At 36.2% G+C, this 19,471-nt stretch overlaps 1 protein-coding gene across 6 annotated transcripts in view; it reads left to right on the forward strand.

Annotated features, from left to right (window-relative positions):
- Window positions 1-19,471, forward strand: part of ABI1 (abl interactor 1) — a 100,007-nt gene that overhangs the window by 63,775 nt on the left and 16,761 nt on the right. For 3 of the 6 annotated variants that reach the window (XM_027841605.1, XM_027841606.1, XM_027841603.1), the window contains exons 3-7: window positions 4,538-4,714; window positions 12,564-12,578; window positions 13,291-13,391; window positions 16,042-16,182; window positions 18,801-18,901. In XM_027841605.1, coding sequence (XP_027697406.1) covers window positions 4,538-4,714; window positions 12,564-12,578; window positions 13,291-13,391; window positions 16,042-16,182; window positions 18,801-18,901 — 535 coding nt within the window. The remainder of the gene's footprint in view (window positions 1-4,537; window positions 4,715-12,563; window positions 12,579-13,290; window positions 13,392-16,041; window positions 16,183-18,800; window positions 18,902-19,471) is intronic. The other 3 variants (XM_027841601.1, XM_027841604.1, XM_027841602.1) reach the window with 1 other exon arrangement.

Here is a 19,471-nt window from a genome sequence, read left to right on the forward strand (position 1 = left end):
GATTGTAAAGGGTTTTTTTTTTTAAAATTATTTATTGGGGGGGTGTTAAGTGACTTGCCCAGGGTCACACTGCTAGTAAGTGTCTGAGGCCTGATTTGAACTCAGGACCTCCTGACTCTAGGTGCTCTATTCACTGTGCCATCTAGCTGCCTCTACCCCCACCCCGCAAAGGGTTTTAAAGCCAAAGAGACGATACTACAATTCATCCTAGAGGTAAGAGGGAACCATTGAAGTTTCCTGGGAAGGCTAAGTAGAGGAGTACCGTAGTCAGACCTGGGCTTTAGAAAATCACTTTGACAGCTGAGTGGAGAATGAACTGAAGCAGAGAAAGAGAGGCAGCTGGTGATACAAGACTGGAGTTCAGGAAAGAGGTTAGGGCTGTTTATACAGATTTGGGGATCATCTACATGGAAATTATACCCATGAGTGCCGATAAGATCACTAAGGCAGATAGTGAGTTCCAAATTCTCTCCTCCCATCCTTTCCCGCCCTCTTCCCTGACATGGCAAGCAATTTGATGTAGGTTATACGTGTGCAGTCGTATAAAACATAGTTCCATATTAGTCATGTTGTAAAAGAAAATATAGACCCCCCCCCCAAAAAAAACCCCATAAAAATGAAGAAAATAAAAAATAATATGCTTCAGTTTACATTCCCTGTCAGTTCTTTCTCTGGAGATGGATAGCATTTTTCATCATAAGTCCTTCAAAATTGTTTTGGATTTGTATTACTGAGAATAGCCAAGTCATTCACAGTTGATCATTATATGATGTTGCTGTTACTGTGTACAATGTTCTTTTGGTTCTGCTTACTTCACTTTGCATCAGTTCACATAAGTCTTAACAGGTTTTTCTTTTTTCTTTTTCTTTTTTGTATTTTTTTTTTCCTTTTTAGGCAGTTGGGGTTAAGTGACTTGCCCAGGGTCACACAGCTAGTAAGTGTCAAATGTTTGGTCTGAGGTCGGGTTTGAACCCAGGTCCTCCTGACTTCAGGGCCGGTACTTTATCCACTGCACCACCTAGCTGCCTCTTTAACAGGTTTTTCTGAAAGCATCTTGTTCATCATTTCTTACAGCACAGTAGTATTCTGTCACAGTCATATACAACAACTTGTTCAGCCATTCCCCAGTTGATTGGCATTCCCTCAATTTCCAGTTCTTTGCCACCACAGAAAGAGCTGCTTTAAATATTTTTGTTCATATGGGCCTTTCTCTCCCCCAACCCTCCTGCCCTGCCTTTGTTTTTTTTTTTTCTTTTTTTTTAATCTCTTTGGGATGCAGATGTAGTAGTGTTATTGCTGGGTCATAGGGTATGCACAGTTTTTTGGCCCTTTGGGCCTAGTTTGAAATTGTTCTCCAGAATGGTTGGATCAGTCCATAGTTCCAGTTTTCCCACATCCCCTCCAGCATTTGTCATTTTCCTTTTTTATCACGTTAACCAATCTGATAGATATGAGATGGTACCTCAGAGTTGTTTTAATTTGTATTTTTTTAATCAATAGTGATTTAGAGCATTTTTTCATATGATTATAGATAGCTTTGATTTCTTCATCTGAAAACTGCCTGTTCAAGTCCTTTGACTATTTATCAATTGAGGAGTGACTTGTATTCTTATAAATTTGATTCAGTCCTCTATATATTTGAAAAATGAGGCCTTTATCAGAGAAACTTGCTGTAAATTCTTCTCCCCATCCCCCCAGTTTTGTGCTTTCCTTCTAATCTTGGCTGCATTGGTTTTGTTTGTGCAAAACTTCATTTAATTTAATTAAAATTATTTTACATCCCATAATGCTCTTAATCTCTTTGGTCTTAAATTCTTCTGTTATCCATAATCTGACAGGTAATTATTCCTTGCTCTCCTAATTTGTTTATGGTATCACCCTTTATGTCTAAATCCATTTTGACCTTATCTTGGTGTGCGATGTGATATGTTGGTCTATATCTAGTTTCTGCCAAACCGTTTTCCGGTTTTCCCAGCAGTTTTTATCAAATAATGAGTTATTGTCCCAAAAGCTGGGATCAAAAAAACCATTTATCAAGCACTAGTTTATTATGGTCATTACCTGCTATGTATTGTGTACCTGTCTTTTCCAGTTGTCCACCACTCTTATCCCTTAGCCAGTACCAGGTTGTTTCGATGATTATCACTTTGTAATACATTTTGAGTTCTGGAGTTGCTAAACCATTCTCCTTCACATTTTTTTTTTCATTAATTCCCTTGATATTCTTGACCTTTTGTTCTTCCAGGTAAATTTTATTATTTATTATGCTAGCTCTATAACAATAAATTTTTGATAGTTTGATTGGTATGGCACTGAATATATAAATTAATTTAGATAGAATTGTAATTTTTATTATATTGGCTTGGCCTGATTATGAGCAATTAATAATTTTCCATTTGTTCAGATCTGACTTTATTTGTGTGAAAGGTGTTTTGCAGTTCTGGTTTTGTCTTGGCAGGTAGACTCCCGAGTATTTTATATTGTTTATAGTTATTTTAAATGGAGTTTCTCTTTCTATCTCTTGTCCAGCTTAATTTTTTTTAGCCTTACCTAGTATTGATCCTCTTAGTGTGTTATATCTTGCAACCAAACTGGGCTACTTTCTGCCGCCTGTTCTTGACCTGTCCATTCCCTGTTTTTCCTCTTTTCCCTCCCAGTTACCCATGCTCCTAACCTAAGTGTCATCTTTGATTTCTCATTCTCACTGCCCATAGTCTATTGCTAAATCTAACATTGCCAACAACTCTTATATAAGATTCCTTCTCTTCTCTGACATTGCCACCACTGGTGTAGGCCTTCATTGCCTTACACACCTGGATTATTATAGTAGCTTTCTGGTTTTTCTCTCTGCCTCAAGTTTCTCCCCACTGTAGTCCATCCTTCGTTCAAGCTGTCAGTGTTCTTCCTAAAGTATAGGTCTGACCATGTTCCCTATTCAATAAACTCCAATAACTTCCTATTACCTCCAGGATCAAGTATAAAATCCTCTGTTTGGCATTCAAAGCCTTTTTTAACTAGGCCCCTTCTGGCCTTTCCAGTTTTCTTACATTTTATTTTTCTTCTCTTCCTCTCGAATCCCACAGTGTTTTTCTTCAATCCATTGACCATGCTGTTCTTGAACAAGGCGCTTCATTTTATCAACTGCTTGCATTGTTATTGCCTGCTCACAATGCCTGGAATTCTCTCCCTCCTTATCTCCATGTCCTGGTTTTTCTAGCTTTCTTCAGGTTCCATCTAAAAATCCTTTCTACAGGAATCCTCTCCTGATCTCCTTTAATGCTAGGGCCTTCCCTCTGTTGATTATTTCCAATTTTTTCAGTCTTTATCTTGTTTGTATGTAGTTTTTTAGCATGTTGTCTCCCTCATTAAACTGAGATCCTTGAATGCCTAGACTGGTTTTTCACTTTCTTTGTATCCCTTGTGCTTAGCATAGTGCTTGGCATAGAATAGGAGCTTAATAACTACTTGTTGATTGACTTATGAACTGTTTCTCATTCATCCCCTATCTCAGCTGTGAAAGGAGGGAGCAGCATTTTCTCTCCTCTTCTAAGTTTAGTCATGGTGATTAGACATCATCAAACACCATTTTCATGACATACCTCTCCTGACATACTTCTTAAAAATCTGTAGAGGCTCTCTATTTAACCTGCTTCATCAGAGATGACAACGATCAAATGGGAAGGTGTGGAGAATAGTTTATTAGCTATGCAGTGCTGGGCACATGGATGATGCTAAGTAAATACTTCAGAGTCACAGAATTTTAGAAGGGGGAATTTAAAGATTATTTAGCTCCGTCCTTCATTTCATAGACTAGGACACGAGATCCATACAGGTTAAGTGACTTGTTGCAAATAAATGACTTTCAAGATTCTCACTTGCATGGTGGGAATTACTGGAATGTTTTTGCCTTTAATCGTTTGCACTGTTTTAGATTCTGAGAGCCTCTTAGAAAGGAAACATTCTTTTCAGAAATTATTTCTGTGACTTAAGTCTTTCAAAATAGGACGTGCCTTTTTTTTGGTGAGGCAGTTGGGGTTAAGTGACTTGCCCAGAGTCACACAGCTAGTGATTGTTATGTGTCTGAGGGCAGATTTGAACTCAGGTCCTCCCGACTCTAGGGCCAGTGCTCTATTCACTGCATTGCTTTAATCCCATTATCTTTATTTAGTTGTGCTTTGGGAAATACCTATGTGAGTTTGTGTTTGGAGTCACAGGTATCTAATGCAATGGCATAGGCCTATAACTTATAATGTATTTGTACTTGGCCATGTAAACTTGGTCAAATAGGTACCATATGTGATGTTTAGAATTTTTTACTTGTTCCAGAATATAGCTAGAAGCAATATTTGTTGGCATATCCATGAATATTTTGAAGAAAGAAAACATTTCTTTATATTTAAGGATTTTTAAATAGATTTTAGGTGAAAGTATTTATTCTAGTAGAACTTTGATTTTCTGATTTCTCCTTAAATAAATGGCTGACTGAATAGGCATCTTTTTAATGGTATTTTCTTTTTTTGTTCAATTTCAAATATAGACCGTGGACATTCATAAAGAAAAAGTGGCTCGGAGAGAGATAGGCATTTTGACAACAAATAAGAATACATCCAGGACTCACAAAATAATAGCACCTGCAAATATGGAACGTCCTGTAAGGTACATTCGAAAACCTATAGACTATACAGTATTGGATGATGTGGGCCATGGTGTTAAGGTAAGCATTTCTATAGACTATATGCATTAGTTTGCATGTTGTTCAGAATTTTTAAGATGATACAAATTACAGTGATGGTTTTACTAGAGAGTTATTAACAATAAGTTCATGGGTAGTATGAAATGCAGAATACTTTGGAGAGTAATTCACTAATTTGATTGACTAGCTCTATTTATTTATATTGGGTTATGTTGCTATTATGGTTCTAATATTTATGAATTTCATTTTGCCTTGGATTACTTGTCAAATACACATTTTAAAAATAAATGACATAGCTCATGTTTATAACAAAGGGGCCTGTGTAACTTTTAATTTGTTGTGCCAGGTTTTCACCCTTCTTTAGTATGTTTTTGTATTGTTAAGGAAACATGGTGATATGATAGATGCATCATGTCAATTATTTATCTACCTTAACGTTGTTTTCTTTTTACTAAAAAAAATTTAGGGGAGAGATTATTGGAATGAATTCCCTTGCCAACCATACACATTTCTTTGGTGGGAAAACAAAATCAAAATTAGGTGCTCAGAGGATTAGGTTTCTGATAAATTATTCATCATTTTATGGCATTTTGAAAGAGAATGATTTTTTGCCAATTTTTGCTCAGAATAGAATAGCCCTGTATAATTTTAGAGCCTTTTCCTACAGGGCCATTTTTTGGCCTTGATTTCCAGGTGATTAGGTCAGGCCAAATTAGATTTTTTTCAGGGTTTATATGTTTTCTCCTAGAACTGGGTGCCTAACTACTAGACTAGGAACCTGTGGTAGAATTTGAAGACTTATCCGGTAGATTTCCTGTCTTATTTCCTCTGCCGCATGTAGTTTGTCAAGATTTCCAGTGGGTATTCCCCAAAGCTGACAGTGAATACTACCCTGTCCTTCATTTTGCACAATATTTTCCCTGTCCTAACTTAAGGACTAACAGTACCCTCGACCACAACTACCACTATACTAGTCGTCTCACTGTATTAGAAAAGTGAAAAGTCACTCCTTCTCACAAAGTTGGGGATCCCTCGCTGTAATGCCCTTTTCAATACTTTTATTTGTAGCACCTTCTATCCCTTATCCCTCCTCAACCATGAACAGCTGCTCTGTGTCCCACCCATTCCTTCCCCATCAATGCTAATATATCTATATGATGGCAGCAATCGTAGATCTGGTAGTTTATAATTCCAAACTTTTAATAATTGTTTCTGTGGATGATGCAGTCAGACATCTTTGTATTTAATAGTAGTATGATCAGGACTTCATATAAATAAATTCTACATTCCATTTATATCATTTTTCAGACTTTGATTTAGGTAAAAATTTCACCTTGTATAGAAACTGGAATTAATCTTCTTACTCTCCAGTAAATTGTTTCTTATTGTCCTTGGCTGAAAGTTCTTTTTGTTTTTATAACCTAGAGGTCTTAATGGAAACTATCTACTTCCAGTCAGTTAAAAAAAATTCATTATAGAAATGAGTGCTTTCTGTAAATCTAATGGGATGATTTGAATATTTTTGATGTGTATGTCTTATTGACGGACTCAAACTATATTCACTCTGTAGGTATTATTTTATATTGCACTTGACTCTTTTACCATGTAGTCAGATTTGCGTTTAAAAACTTCCATATAAAGATGATATAACTTGTAGTAGCTCTGGAGTAAATCAGCTGTTTGTTAGCATTGTGTTCAATTTGAGGCTAATATACTTCAGAACTGTACCATATATTAAAGAACTCAGTTCATGATTATCGAAGTTGGTTCAATTAAAAAACATTTTTGAAGCTCTATTTTCAAAGCACTTTATTTATTGTAGGGAGAGTTTAGGGATGATGTAGTCATTAGATCAAGAGCTAAGAAGAACCTCAAGACTAATCTTAGCCCTTCATTGTACAGTTGAGTAAACTGAGGGCCAGGTAAATTAAGAGTTTTGCCCAAGATCATGCAAGTAGGATCAGAGGTGAATCTGGAAACCAGGTCCTCCAACTCTAGAGCCAAAGTCTTTTCCATTGTACCAGTATGCTGTAGGTCTACCCCTCAGGAAAGTTATTGTTTCTAAAGAGGGGATAAGAGTATACAGATGAAACAGAAAACAATCCATAAGTAAATAAGAGAAGCTCTCAAATAAAGTGAAGTGGCAGTAGGGGGCAGACATTTCTAACTGAGCTGGAAACTACATTTAAGCTAGGCTAATTTAGGCTGCTAAAGAATTTAGCAGGTTAAGGGAAGGCTGTTTGAGAAAGAGTGGGCAGATACTGCGTGGGAGGTGAAGTGTGGGCAGTAGACTGAGGAGAGCAGTTCTTGCCTGTGTGTTTACTTTGTGATTCTTTCAGCTTGTCATGCAAGTAGCACCTCATTTCTTTTTTGTTCCTGTTCTTCTATCGTTTTGTCCAGTTCCTGTTTTCCTGAAAGTTAATTTTGAGCTATCCTCAGTCTTAAGGGCTCATTATTAATAAATGTGAAGACCCAGAAAGCATGTGCTAATCAAGCAGATGTCAGGTCTTTCCTTAAGCAGTTGATGTATCTCCCTCTACTCCTCTTCAAAAAACCCAAACTAAACAAAAAACCAAAGCCACAACATTTTTTTCATTTAATGATGTTTATGTTTAAATTTAGGGACTAACTAACAGTAGACATTTAAATTCTTTTTATGTTCATTTTTATCCATAAAATAAAGATTCACTGTTTAAATAGTTTTTTTTAATATTACTTTGACCTCTTTCCCTAGGCAGAAAAAGTATATATAAGAAGCAAATGCCTCTGTTTGGAATGTAAAGCCCTTGACAGCCTACTATTCTAGCCTTATATATCTTATATGTATCTTGCTCATATTACTACACTCTCTGGTCTGGCAAAACTGATCATCTTAAGTATTCCTCATATGTGGAACTCCATTTCCTGTCTCTATGCTTTGGCTTTGCCTAATGTGCATTTCTTCCCCCACCTCACTACTCAGCTTCTGCAAGAAAACTTTTCTGATTCTCCTCAGCTGCTAGTGCCTTCCTCACTACCTTGCCTCTTTATATTCCTGTATGTGTGAAAACACATATGACAATATGTATGCATACATACATATGTATGTCTAGAGAGAGGGAGAGAGAGGAAAAAAATCTGTCTTTCCTGATGGATGATAAGCTTCTCGAGGAACTTGACTATTGAGTATGTACTTAATGTGCACTGAATAAATGCTTATTGATTGGTTGAACAAATACATAATTTCTTTTTAAATTTGAGGAAGCCAGCAACTATTCTGAATAAGCATTTTCCCTTCTGACATTCTTATTCCCAGGCCTTTCCTCCTCAGGGAATATAAAGTACTTTTAAGAACATTTTTTCCCATGGAAAAATTGCAATGAAATAAATTTAAAGTGAAGATCATTTGTGAGCTATTGGATCTTGCAGGGTCCTAGTTGTCTGAAAATCAGCCATTAAAAAATCCATATTCAGGGGCAGCTACGTGGAGTCAGGAGGACCTGAGTTCAAATCTGCCCTTAGACACTCGATACTTACTAGCTGTATGACCCTGGGCAAGTCACTTAACTCCATTGCCTAGGGTTCACCCCCCCCAAAATAAATCAATATTCTTAACTGCAAGTAAACTATAGAGGCTAATTAAAAATTTTGTTATACCCTCCTATTAAATTATATCATTATTATTTTGAGTTCTTGTGAACTCCAGGCTATCTTGAAAAATTAAATGAATCAAAAATTTTCAATTAAGACACTTTATTTTGCTTCAACAGTTACTTTAAGTAGGGTATTTCTATAAGAAATTTCTAGTTGAAATTTATCAGGGAGTAAATTTGGTCAGTCTGTGTGATCCAAGGCAAGATACTTTACTGTCTCAGCACAACTCTGTAAGACTCTCTAAATTACATGCGTGACATCTGTAGATCTGTCTTGGTAAAGGGAATTTGTTCTCTTGAGAGTTCCTCACACCAATGAAATCACAAATTCTGACCAAAAATATGGGTCATTCAGTAAACATTTATTAAGCACCTGCTGTGTGCCAGGTACTGTACTAGATGCTGAGGATTAAAAAAAATAAAACAATCTTTAATGTGGAGATTAAGGACATAAATAAGCATATGAATAGAATAAACACAAAGTAGTTAAATACCAGGTTTGGGCCACATACTACTGGTAATGAATTCTGGGAAAGGAATTTAAATCTGATACTTGGGTTTACTTTTTCCCCCTTCATTATATAAATGTTTATTATTGTCAGTGCGTAGATATTGTAAACTTATAAAAAAATCAAAAGAACCCATGTGTTTTTTTGGGAGAGCATTTTATCTGGATCCAAACATGTTCAATTTCTTGTGATCTGGAATTCAGCCTTCTTTATTCAGCATTCTCTTGACAAACCCTGATACTTGAGTCACCTTTAAGCTATACTTAAGATTATTAAAAGGCATGAATACCAAATATAGGTATTCAGTTATATTCATTGACTTCATTAGCATAGAAATAATACTTGGTGCATCTCAATGAAACAAGTCATTCCCCTACCCCTTTCTTTCTTCTCTGGTGGAATATAAATGACTGAGAATTTCCCTTAGGCATAATTTGTTTCATAGTCTGTAGCACTCAGAGAGAGTTTTAGAGAGCTTTGTGGAGACTGTGTCTTAGGGGGGAAAACACTCATCTCTAGAGTAAGGCTTGTTAATGTGAAAATTTGGGACCAAGAATGAACATTGATGCCATTACTTCCTCCAGCCTCTGGCTTCTGTCTTTCTCTTTGGCCAACCTCATGGTAGCCTTTTAGCTCTAATTATTGTTGCCTTCTGAAAACAACATCCTTTTAGCTCTAATTATTGTTGCCTTCTGAAAACAACATTCATTCGTTCAGTAAGCTTTTGTTAAGGGCTCTTTATGTATTTGGCATTGTAGGTGATAAGACTCATGGAACTTATATATGAACCAACTAGAGAACAATTCAAGATCACACTCTCACCAACCCCCCCCCCCCCCCCCCCAAAACAACAACAACAACAACAAAAACAAAAACAAAACCAAGAAGTGGTACCTTGGGGGCAAAAGCACTAGACTGAACCTGCAGAGGATTCTCATTTTCAATTCTGCCTCTGCCAGTCAGGGATAAAAATGTGCAAAGAAGAAAGCGCTGCAGTTTCTCACTTTTCTAGATCTGTCAGAGGTTGTATTAGCTGACAGAGGGCCCTTGGAGTCACTGTGTCTGTAAGCATTTGGTAAGCACATACTGTATGCCAGGCACTGTGCTAAGCACTAGAAACAAAAAGAAAGTAAAAAGAAAGCCTTTGCTCTCAAGTTGTTCACAGGCTGAAGGGGGAGACAGCATGCAAATAGCTATGTTTGGATGACATATAGACAGGATAAATAGGAAACAGTCAACAACAACAAAGGGAAGGCATAAAATTAATCAGGATTGGGAAAGGCTTCCTGTAGAAGGTGGAATTTCACTTGGGACTTGAAGGAAGGTGGGATAGGGAGATAAAGTGGGAGAGCATTCCAGTCATTAGAGATGGCTGGTTAAAATACATGGAGTTAGTATGTGGAGTGCTTTGTTAAAAGAACAGCAGGAAGGCCAGGATCAGTGGAAGAAAATAACTTTAGTGGCTGAATGGAGGATGGACTGGAGTGGAGAGAGACTTGTGGCAGGCAGACCCCCCCCCCCCCCCACCTGCCAGGTTATAACAGTAGTTTATGCATCAGAAAATAAGGCCTGTACCAGGCTGGTGGCAGTATCAGAGGAGAGAAGGAAATATGTTCAAGATATATTGAAAAGGTGATATGGACAGTCTTTGGCAACAGATTGGATTTGGCAGATGAGAAATAGGAAGGAGCTGAGGATGATACCTAGGTTGTGGTCCTGGGGGACTAGGAAAATGTTGGCATCTTTGATAGTAATAGGGTAAAGATTAACAGTTCAGTTTTGGACATACTGGGTTTAAAATGCCTACAGCAGTGGTGTCAAATTCAGATGGAAATGGATCCCTGAAGGTACATATTGACTTAGAAAAAAGATGTGATTTTTCTATTTTTATTTTGTTAAACATTTCCCAATTACATTTTAATCTGGTTTGGCCTGTGCCTGGGGTTTTTGCAGGCCAGACTGGGAGTTTGACACCTCTGTTCTATAGGACATCCAGTTTGAGATGTCCGGTAGACAGTTGGAGATTGGAGACTGGAGGTCAACAGAGAAGTTAGGACTGTATAAATATACTTGAGAATCAGAAGCAGATGAATAGAGATGATAATTGAACCTATAGGAGCAGATGAGGTCATCAAGTGAGGTATAGTATGGAGGGTTGGAGGAGAATAAGGGGAGAACAGAGTCCCAAAAACCTAGAGAGAAGAGCATATCGAGGAGTAGAGGGTAATCAACAATGTTAAAGGCTGCCAGGAGGTCAGGGAGGAGCAGGTTTGGGGAAAGGCAGTTGGATTTGGCCACTAAGAGATTATTGGTAACTTTGAAGAACAATTTCAGTTGAGGTCAGACACTAGTTTGCTGACAGTGAGAGGAGAGGAAGTAGAAGCGTCCTCTGTATCCATGGACAAGTCTCTTATTAATCTGTCGATGCCCAGGGTAGTAGCTCTTTGAGACTATAAATTACAGATAAATTGCCAAACTGCATTGTAAAGAGTATTTCCAGATTGTGAGTTCCTCCACATGAATAAATAGATTTGGATCCTTACAGTTATTATAATGTCATCCTAGTAATGTTTATCCCCAAGTATCCAAATTTAAACTAAAAATTTCTATTTTTAGGGAGAAATATAGAAGTTCAGTAGTATTCGATACCTCTTTTCTTTTATCAAAAATCCATTGTATTTACTAAAAAAGGAATATACAAGGTATAACATTCCTGTTTTTGGAATGTATCCAAATTATTCTTGCCTTTATGGTTGTTTGGAGTATGACAGTTCTATATGTAGTTTGATATGTTTATAGTGAGAATTCTTGGCTTTTAAAAAATAAAATTGCATGGAGAAGTTAAGGTTTCTAATTCTAAAATCCCAAGACTCTTCTCTGTGTATAGTTTAAATTGAGTTCATCACGTCTTCCTATGTTGCAAATAACAATGCCTTTTCTTTAATCTTGAACTTTCACTGAAGATGGTCTGTTGTAATGAAGAGAACAAGAACTCAAGCAGCTAACAAACATTAGTTTAATTCCCTACTAATTTGACTAGAACAGATTTGAAACCTAGAGGGGAGGGGGTCTTTTAAACCTTATGTGATTCAGATATTTGGATGCAGTATCTTATGTATGAGTATTTAGGTGTAGTTACCCAGTTGATATTACTTCTCATCTATGGAAGCAATATCATTCTGCAACTGGCACTAAATTTGGAGTCGTGGGTACTTACAAACTTGGCTTTCCAATATTAACTAAATGGCTAAGCACTGTCAAGAATATGATGTATTGACATACTTGGTATTTAGTTGCAAGTTATGATGAACACACTTATGTCATAAGTATTTTGATCTATAACTTAGTGGGATGAGGTTTATATAAGATCTGTTTAGGCTAAGGTTTTGTTTCCATGAGACTGTTGGATTGAACTGCTCACCTAATTAGTTAATTCTGTCACCAGTTTTTAAAAATAAACTTGTTTATTACTGAATTGTATTTGAGTGAATTGAGTTAGTCAAGTGGTTTTGGCCTCATATAGATATGTCCATGTTAAAAAAAAAATGAATTTGTCTGGTGCCCACTATAATTTCCTTCTTCTTATGAGTACTTTACAACTTAGTTGTAGGGTATTTGGAATGTAATTACATAATAAAAATTAACTGTAACTTTGAACCTGTCCTATTAGATGTGATCTATCTGGAATTAATTTTTACCTTTTTCCCCCCTTTTTTTGCCAACGTAAAGTGGCTAAAAGCCAAGGTAAGAGCAGTTATTTCTCATTTGATCCAGTGTCCCCTCTATTGATAAAGGCTGCAAAGCCACTAAAATTGAAAATGCTCTTGTACATCTCTTTGCTTTTTCCTAGGTTATGTAGAATAAACATGCTCAGTTTAAATTCAAATCAGCAACATGTGTTAATATATCAAAGATATATTAACATCTGCCTTTATATAGATACTTCCATTTCTCTAACATTTAATGCTTTGCTCATATTTGATAGATGGATGCCTTGCTCTTATTGACTTACATTTTAGGAGGCTTCCCCGACATTGCATGTAACATTTCTTATTTTCATCCAGAGAAATGAAGAACAAAATATTTGAATGAAAGTAGAAATATGAGATCATCTTATATTTCTGAGTATTTGAAGACCTAGTACTGGAATGAAAAATACTGGTATGAAAGCTAATTTAGTGACTTTTAAAAAGTGTTTCAACCATTAATCTCTATTGAACTTTAAACATCTATAAATGGAATTAAAAATAACAGTGGAAACAGAACCCCAAAGTTTAATTTTTGGTGTTATAATTTTCCCCTTGGTTTTCATCACGTTTACTTACTAAAATGTGCTTTTCAAAATTGTCTGGGAAGCCTTACTTCACATCCTTACATTAAAAAATAATACTTGAGTGTCAAAATACCAAGAGAACAGTTTGATATGAAAATAAAAGCCTTTCCTTCAATATTTTAGCATGGAAATAACCAGCCTGCAAGAACTGGCACACTGTCGAGAACAAATCCACCTACACAGAAACCGCCAAGCCCTCCTATGTCAGGCCGGGGAACATTGGGGTAAGAATTCAGCTACTTATTATTACTTCTGAAAGGAATTGAGAGTACTGAGTGAATGGATGTTAGTGTAGGGTAAACCCTGCAATAAGTAAATATACTAGAATCCTGTACTTGAATCTTGATGGCCTTGGGAGCCACATCCTGGAACCACCTTGTCATCTAAAGGCAGCTTTAGTGCAATGGATAGAGCTCTGGACCTGGAGTCAGGAAGACCTCAGTCCACATCCCACCTCAGATACCGAGTAGTTGCATGACCGTGGGCAAGTCATTTAACCTCTGATTGCCTCAGTTTCTTCAGCTGTAAAATGGGAATAGTAATAGTGCTTGTCTCCCAGGATTAATGTGACGATCAAATGAGACATGTTTGTAAAGCTCATTGCACAGTACCTGGCACATATTAGGTGTTACATAAATGCTACCATCACCGTCATCATTATTATTATTATGTACTTTTGGTGTACTTCATTAAGGTCCCTTTGATCGGACTCTAGATGGCACAGTGTAATATCCCTTTGTGCACAGGAATTAAGGTTATTTGTAGGTAAAATATTTTCTGTATTTCAGTCTGTCTTTGGTTTGTTGTAAACAAAGTGGTTTGCTTTCATAAATGTATGTGATATTTCTATGCTAAATCTTTTGGGCAAGTATTCCTTATAATAGATTTGCATTTTATATTTCTTAGTTTTTAAAGTTAAGTTAAAACATTTCAGTTAGGATTCTCTCTTGGAATGCTTGTAGAGCTTCAGGATATATAGGTACTTTATTTTTCTTCTGCCTCTCAACTTTTTTGAGTATAAGCATGATGCTGGTTGTGTTTAACTTCTTTGATTCCCAAGTTAATCAGAACTAAGTTGTCTCAGTTTGATTTCTCTTTGTTCAGCCTTTTTTTCAGGACTGATGTTAAAAAAATTGTTTTTCATCACAGACAATTTGTCTACCTCCCACGTTTGATTTTAATTAAACTTCACATAGCACCTTTTCTTGGGGGTAAGAGATAATGATTAATAAGACACAGCACCTGCGTTCATGGAGCTTATGGTACAAAATAGAACAAGATAGCTACACAGGAAAGGTACAAAGTGTTAGGTGAGGCCTAATGAAAAAGGGATCACCTTTCTCCACCCTGAGGGGGTGGACTAGGAAAAACTATGGAGATGGCATAAATGTAGGTGCTGCAAGAGAGTTAGGACTGTCTAAATCCAAACTCAGTTTTGTTTACTTAATGATTTTTCAAATTTGTTTTATTGAATTTTCTTCTTGGACAGTGGATGAAAAGAATGTCATATCAGACTATCTAATAACTCTTTAGGAAATAATTATTTCTCAAGGCTCTTCTGCTGACTTTCTGACCTTGTATAAGGCAGTTTAACCTCTTTCTACTTTGGCTTGTCATCTGTAAAATGGAAATTTTACTTGTCCTGCCACAACCCTACTTATCCTACTGCTTTTGCAATGGTGTTCTCAAAAAGGAAATACTGTATGTGAAAACAATTTGCTGTCTTAGGAGAAAAGGTGCTTCATTACTCACCTGATTTTACATTTTAAAAAATTTTTTTAATATTTAATTTTGATTTAAACTCTTTTGAATTTATTGACCACATTGTATCAGCAAAGCATCAAATGGGATCTGAAATACTGAATAACCTATTTGGACTCCAATCTATATGTAACTTCTTTAATTCATAATTTTTACAACATTGGCTATTATAAAATATTGTTATTGATGGATAACATTTGTCAGTAAGCCTCTGCTGACTCTTTAAAATAATTCAAAATCTTCATCCTTTTCTTAAGCCACGTAACCCCATTAGGGGAACTTTCAGATTCATTTCCACAGATATTTGAGTGACTACTTTGTACTTAGGGTCATTGTCAGTGGCAGTGTTTTCAAAGGTATATACTGAAGTATAAATGAAGCAGGCATGTGTGTGCGCGCTCGTTTTAGAACCTGGCTTTTTGGAGATATACAGGTATGTATAACTGTTGTATTGCCTGGATTCTGTTTTCTCTGAATTACTTCAGATCTCAGCTAAAATACCACCTTTTACAAAGCCTTTCTCAGTCCCCCTTAATACTGGTGCCTTCCCTCTGAGATTATTTCCAGTTTAGCTATCATTTGTTTAACCTTCATCTTGTTTGTACTTTGTTTGCATATTTTCTCCCCCATTAGACTATGAACTGCTTAAGGTCAGGGACTGTTTTTACTTTTCAGTGCTGTAAAGCACAGTGCCTGCACATAGGAAGCACTTAATAATTGCTGCTTGATTTGACTCCATTTGATCACAGAGCTTGGGAGCTTGCTTGCCCAGCCTCTCCCCAATTGTATTTTGGTGTGGCCAGCATAGATTTGCATCACTTGGAAGGTGTTAGTTGTCTTTTGCCTGTTGAGAGAGTTATCCGAAAGCAACCAACTTGATTCCTAGAGTTTGAGATCTTTGCCCTAAGAATTGAGTTGTTTTTAGTAATTTTAGTAAATCAATAGTATTATTGTCTACAGAGTTAAAATACATTTTATTAATCACTTTGTAACTTTTTACTGTTTTAATATAAATCAATAAAATCACATTCTGATTTGAAGTAAAACTCTCTTCATTAAATCTGTTTTCTCATTCATATTATACAACATTTTGTGTTCTGTTTTGCTTTTTAGGCGGAATACTCCTTACAAAACCCTGGAACCTGTTAAACCCCCAACGGTTCCCAATGATTATATGACAAGTCCAGCCAGGCTTGGAAGTCAGCATAGTCCAGGAAGGACAGCATCTTTAAATCAGAGACCAAGAACACACAGGTACGTCAGCTTGTGAAAACGAAAACTGAATATAATGAAAAAAGAACAGCTAAAATACACTGAGTAAACATGAAGTATTCCGACAAGACTTGTGCAGAGTGTATCAGTAAAAGGAGATATACTGCATGTTTCAACCATTTGCCTAAATTGGTACTGCTTTTTAACTTTTCTAGATCTATCAACAATATTATCCAATGTTTTGTTAACTTTTTTAGAAAATTAAATATAATTTTTAAAAGTTTGGATTGAGGTAAAAAAATCAGATACTACTTCAGATATTTTTAGATGCCAGGGAATGGCAAAATGTCAGAAAACTTCAGTACTGTTAGAGAAGGGGATTAACTCAGAAGATTCCCTTTGGTTTTTGCTGGCAACCAAAAATCCCTGTTTAGTTTTTAGTGCCTGAGAGGCGGTGGAAAATTTACTGTGTTGCTTTTGAGGGTCTTAGTTATGTATAATGAGTTAGTAAGTATCTTATGTCTTAATATGATTCCTTACCTTTGTCTAACTTAGGGGGTAGTTGGTTGGATTTGTTTTTAGTTCATTATTGTGTTGCAGTTTGCAGAAATAGCAGATATGTTAAGATTTAGTATGAGTCATAGTTGTCTGCCTCTTCATTTTCACCCATTTGAGTGTCATAGCAGGAAGGGGAAACCCTCATCTGCAGAAGAGGTAGTAATAATGCTCATCAATGTAGCCTGACTTTTTTTCTATTTTGCTAGAATCTTATGTTACATTGGATGGGAAAATAGAACTTTCTTCTTCTTCTACAACAAACCTTTGATATCTATTTTGAATTTTTAAGCAAATTTTAAAGCAGATTTCCTGGTAATTTTTACTACTTAACATAAAATCTAAGTTAGTTGTAACATGTTTTAGGAAATAGTTGAAGTGGCAAAAAGCTCGACTCTTTAACTTCCAGTTGATGAGATGTCTCTTGTCACTTCACATATATGAGCTTCAGTTTGCTAATCTGTGAAGAGGGGTTTCATCCAGATACCCTGCGAGGTCTCTTTACATTCTGGGGCCTGTAAGCCTGTGGTCTGGGTGGGAAAGTACAAATTCCCAAGTCTTCCCAGGTACCTTTGTGGCTTTGTGAAAGTCCTTCAACTTTTCTAGGCCTAATTTCCTCATTTTTAAAATGAGGAAGGTTGGACTTGCTGACTGTCAGGGCAGGCCTTTCCACCTCTAAGTCTGTGATCCTATTGGCAAAATATCACTCTTCAGAAACCAGACAAAATGGTCTCAGTATAGTATACTTGTTTTGTTTATAAATCCATTTTCATAGGTATTGACAGCCTGACATCAACTACATGAAGATGTGGTTACATCTTCTTAAGGCTTTTAGTTAAGTCCAACGAGGGATTCATTTTAGTTGTATTCCTCATGCAAATATTCTCTGTTTCTTGGCCTGCAGACTGCTAATTGCACAGGGATTGTTGTCTCTGGGCTTCATTCTTAGAGAATTACTTATTGCAAATAGTTGGCACCCTACCATTTGTAGAACTATTTTGTCTCTTTTTAAAATGAATTGACTACAGAATATGCATCTGTATTCCCTGCAGAGAGGTGATCAATACTATATGTTGGCCAGAAGCTCAAAAGCTAAAAGAAACCCACCCTTGGCTCTAATCCAACTCCCTTATTCTACAGATGAGAAGACTGGCACAGAGAATTCCAAGGTCACATTATTAAGAATCAGAGTGACGATTCAAACCCAGGTCCTTAGAATGAGCTTTGAACCTTAATGTAAAATATGGAACTTTTTTTTTTTTTAAATAATTGAATATTCCTTTTTGACATATTTTTGAAATTTGCTTTTAATTAAGCAGTTCCCACACTGAGTAAATGGGCATCTCAACAGTTTAACTGCCAGTTCCATTGATAGACATTTGTCTTATGCTCTTGAAGCATGTATTATTGTTATTATTGCCTGCTGTCATATGCATTAGGCATGAAAGACTCTTCCTAGAACATATTGTTATCATGATAAAAAGTAGAAGGAAGGTCAGTTGTGGTAATTGATCTGTTTGGCCATTGAGTTGGTTCAAATCTAGCGGACTGGGATAAAGATTTTGTGTTACCTTAATGTTATGAAGAGATAACTTGATTTCTCCTTTTGTACTGCTTGCTGTGATGTATTTAGTTTTCCTCGACATTTTTATTTCTATAATTGTCACCTCTGTTTTTTGGCATGTATTGAAATGAATGTATTAAATTCGTATACCAAGATGACTTCCAATGGTAATTATGATTAATATATTTTATCTTTGTCTGAATACAGTGTCTTGATTCATCCACTTTGAAAACTTAACAAAAATAGGGAAACCAGAATAACTGTTTTCAGAATCAGAATCACAAAATTTCAGAAGCAGAAAGAGTCCTATAATCTAACGCAAGCCTTAAAGAATTTTTCCTACAGTATACCCGAAGAGGTCCTCCTTCAGCTTTTGCTTGAAGACCCTTCAGTGAGCAGGAGGTGGATTTTATCAGTCCATTTTAGGTTTCAGGATTCCATGAGATTTATTACCAATTTAGCATTCAGTAACATTCAAGTTAATATTCATGGGGAATTATTCTGAGTGAACTTGAGGAATAACGCTGACTTTTCTTTGCAGCGGTAGCAGTGGAGGAAGTGGAAGTCGAGAAAACAGTGGAGGCAGCAGTATCGGCATCCCCATCGCCGTGCCTACGCCTTCACCACCAACCGTTGGGCCAGGTGTGTTGTCTGTGAAACTTCTGAAAAATCACTCTCTGATGTTTATGTTTGTGGGCATATAATTTAGAAAACTAGTAATTTACGTACAACATTGCCAAAACTGTCTCAGCAACTGACCTTAAATGCTGAATTCATTAGGTTGCTATTTGAGGAAAAATAACAACATCTTTGAAAAAAATTTTAGGTTAATTGGTTTTCTTTCTATCCTACATTCTAGACTTAGTTGTTAGATAGAATATGTGCAGATGATAATAATTGTTTTATTTACATCACAAGGCTATCATGAGGAAAACCCTTTGCAGAATTTAAAAATGCTATGTAAATATCATTATCATCATCTGTATTCTTAAATAATCAAGCATAACCATGTGAAATTTCTTTTGAAGTTCTGATAACTTAGAGCTTAGAAGCTAAGCTTTCTTAGATTTGATTTATTATACATTCTTTCTGACATGAGATAGATACAGTTCTCACTATCACTAGACTGTTCTGTGGTGTAAAATTTTTCTGCATCTTCTTTGGCTCATCTGTAAAATGGAAATAATAATTGCTGTCACATTCCATGAAATA

The sequence above is a fragment of the Vombatus ursinus genome, unplaced genomic scaffold (genome assembly GCF_900497805.2).
Source record: "Vombatus ursinus unplaced genomic scaffold, bare-nosed wombat genome assembly UNPS02014861.1, whole genome shotgun sequence".
In the NCBI taxonomy this organism is placed as follows: Eukaryota; Metazoa; Chordata; class Mammalia; order Diprotodontia; family Vombatidae; genus Vombatus; species Vombatus ursinus.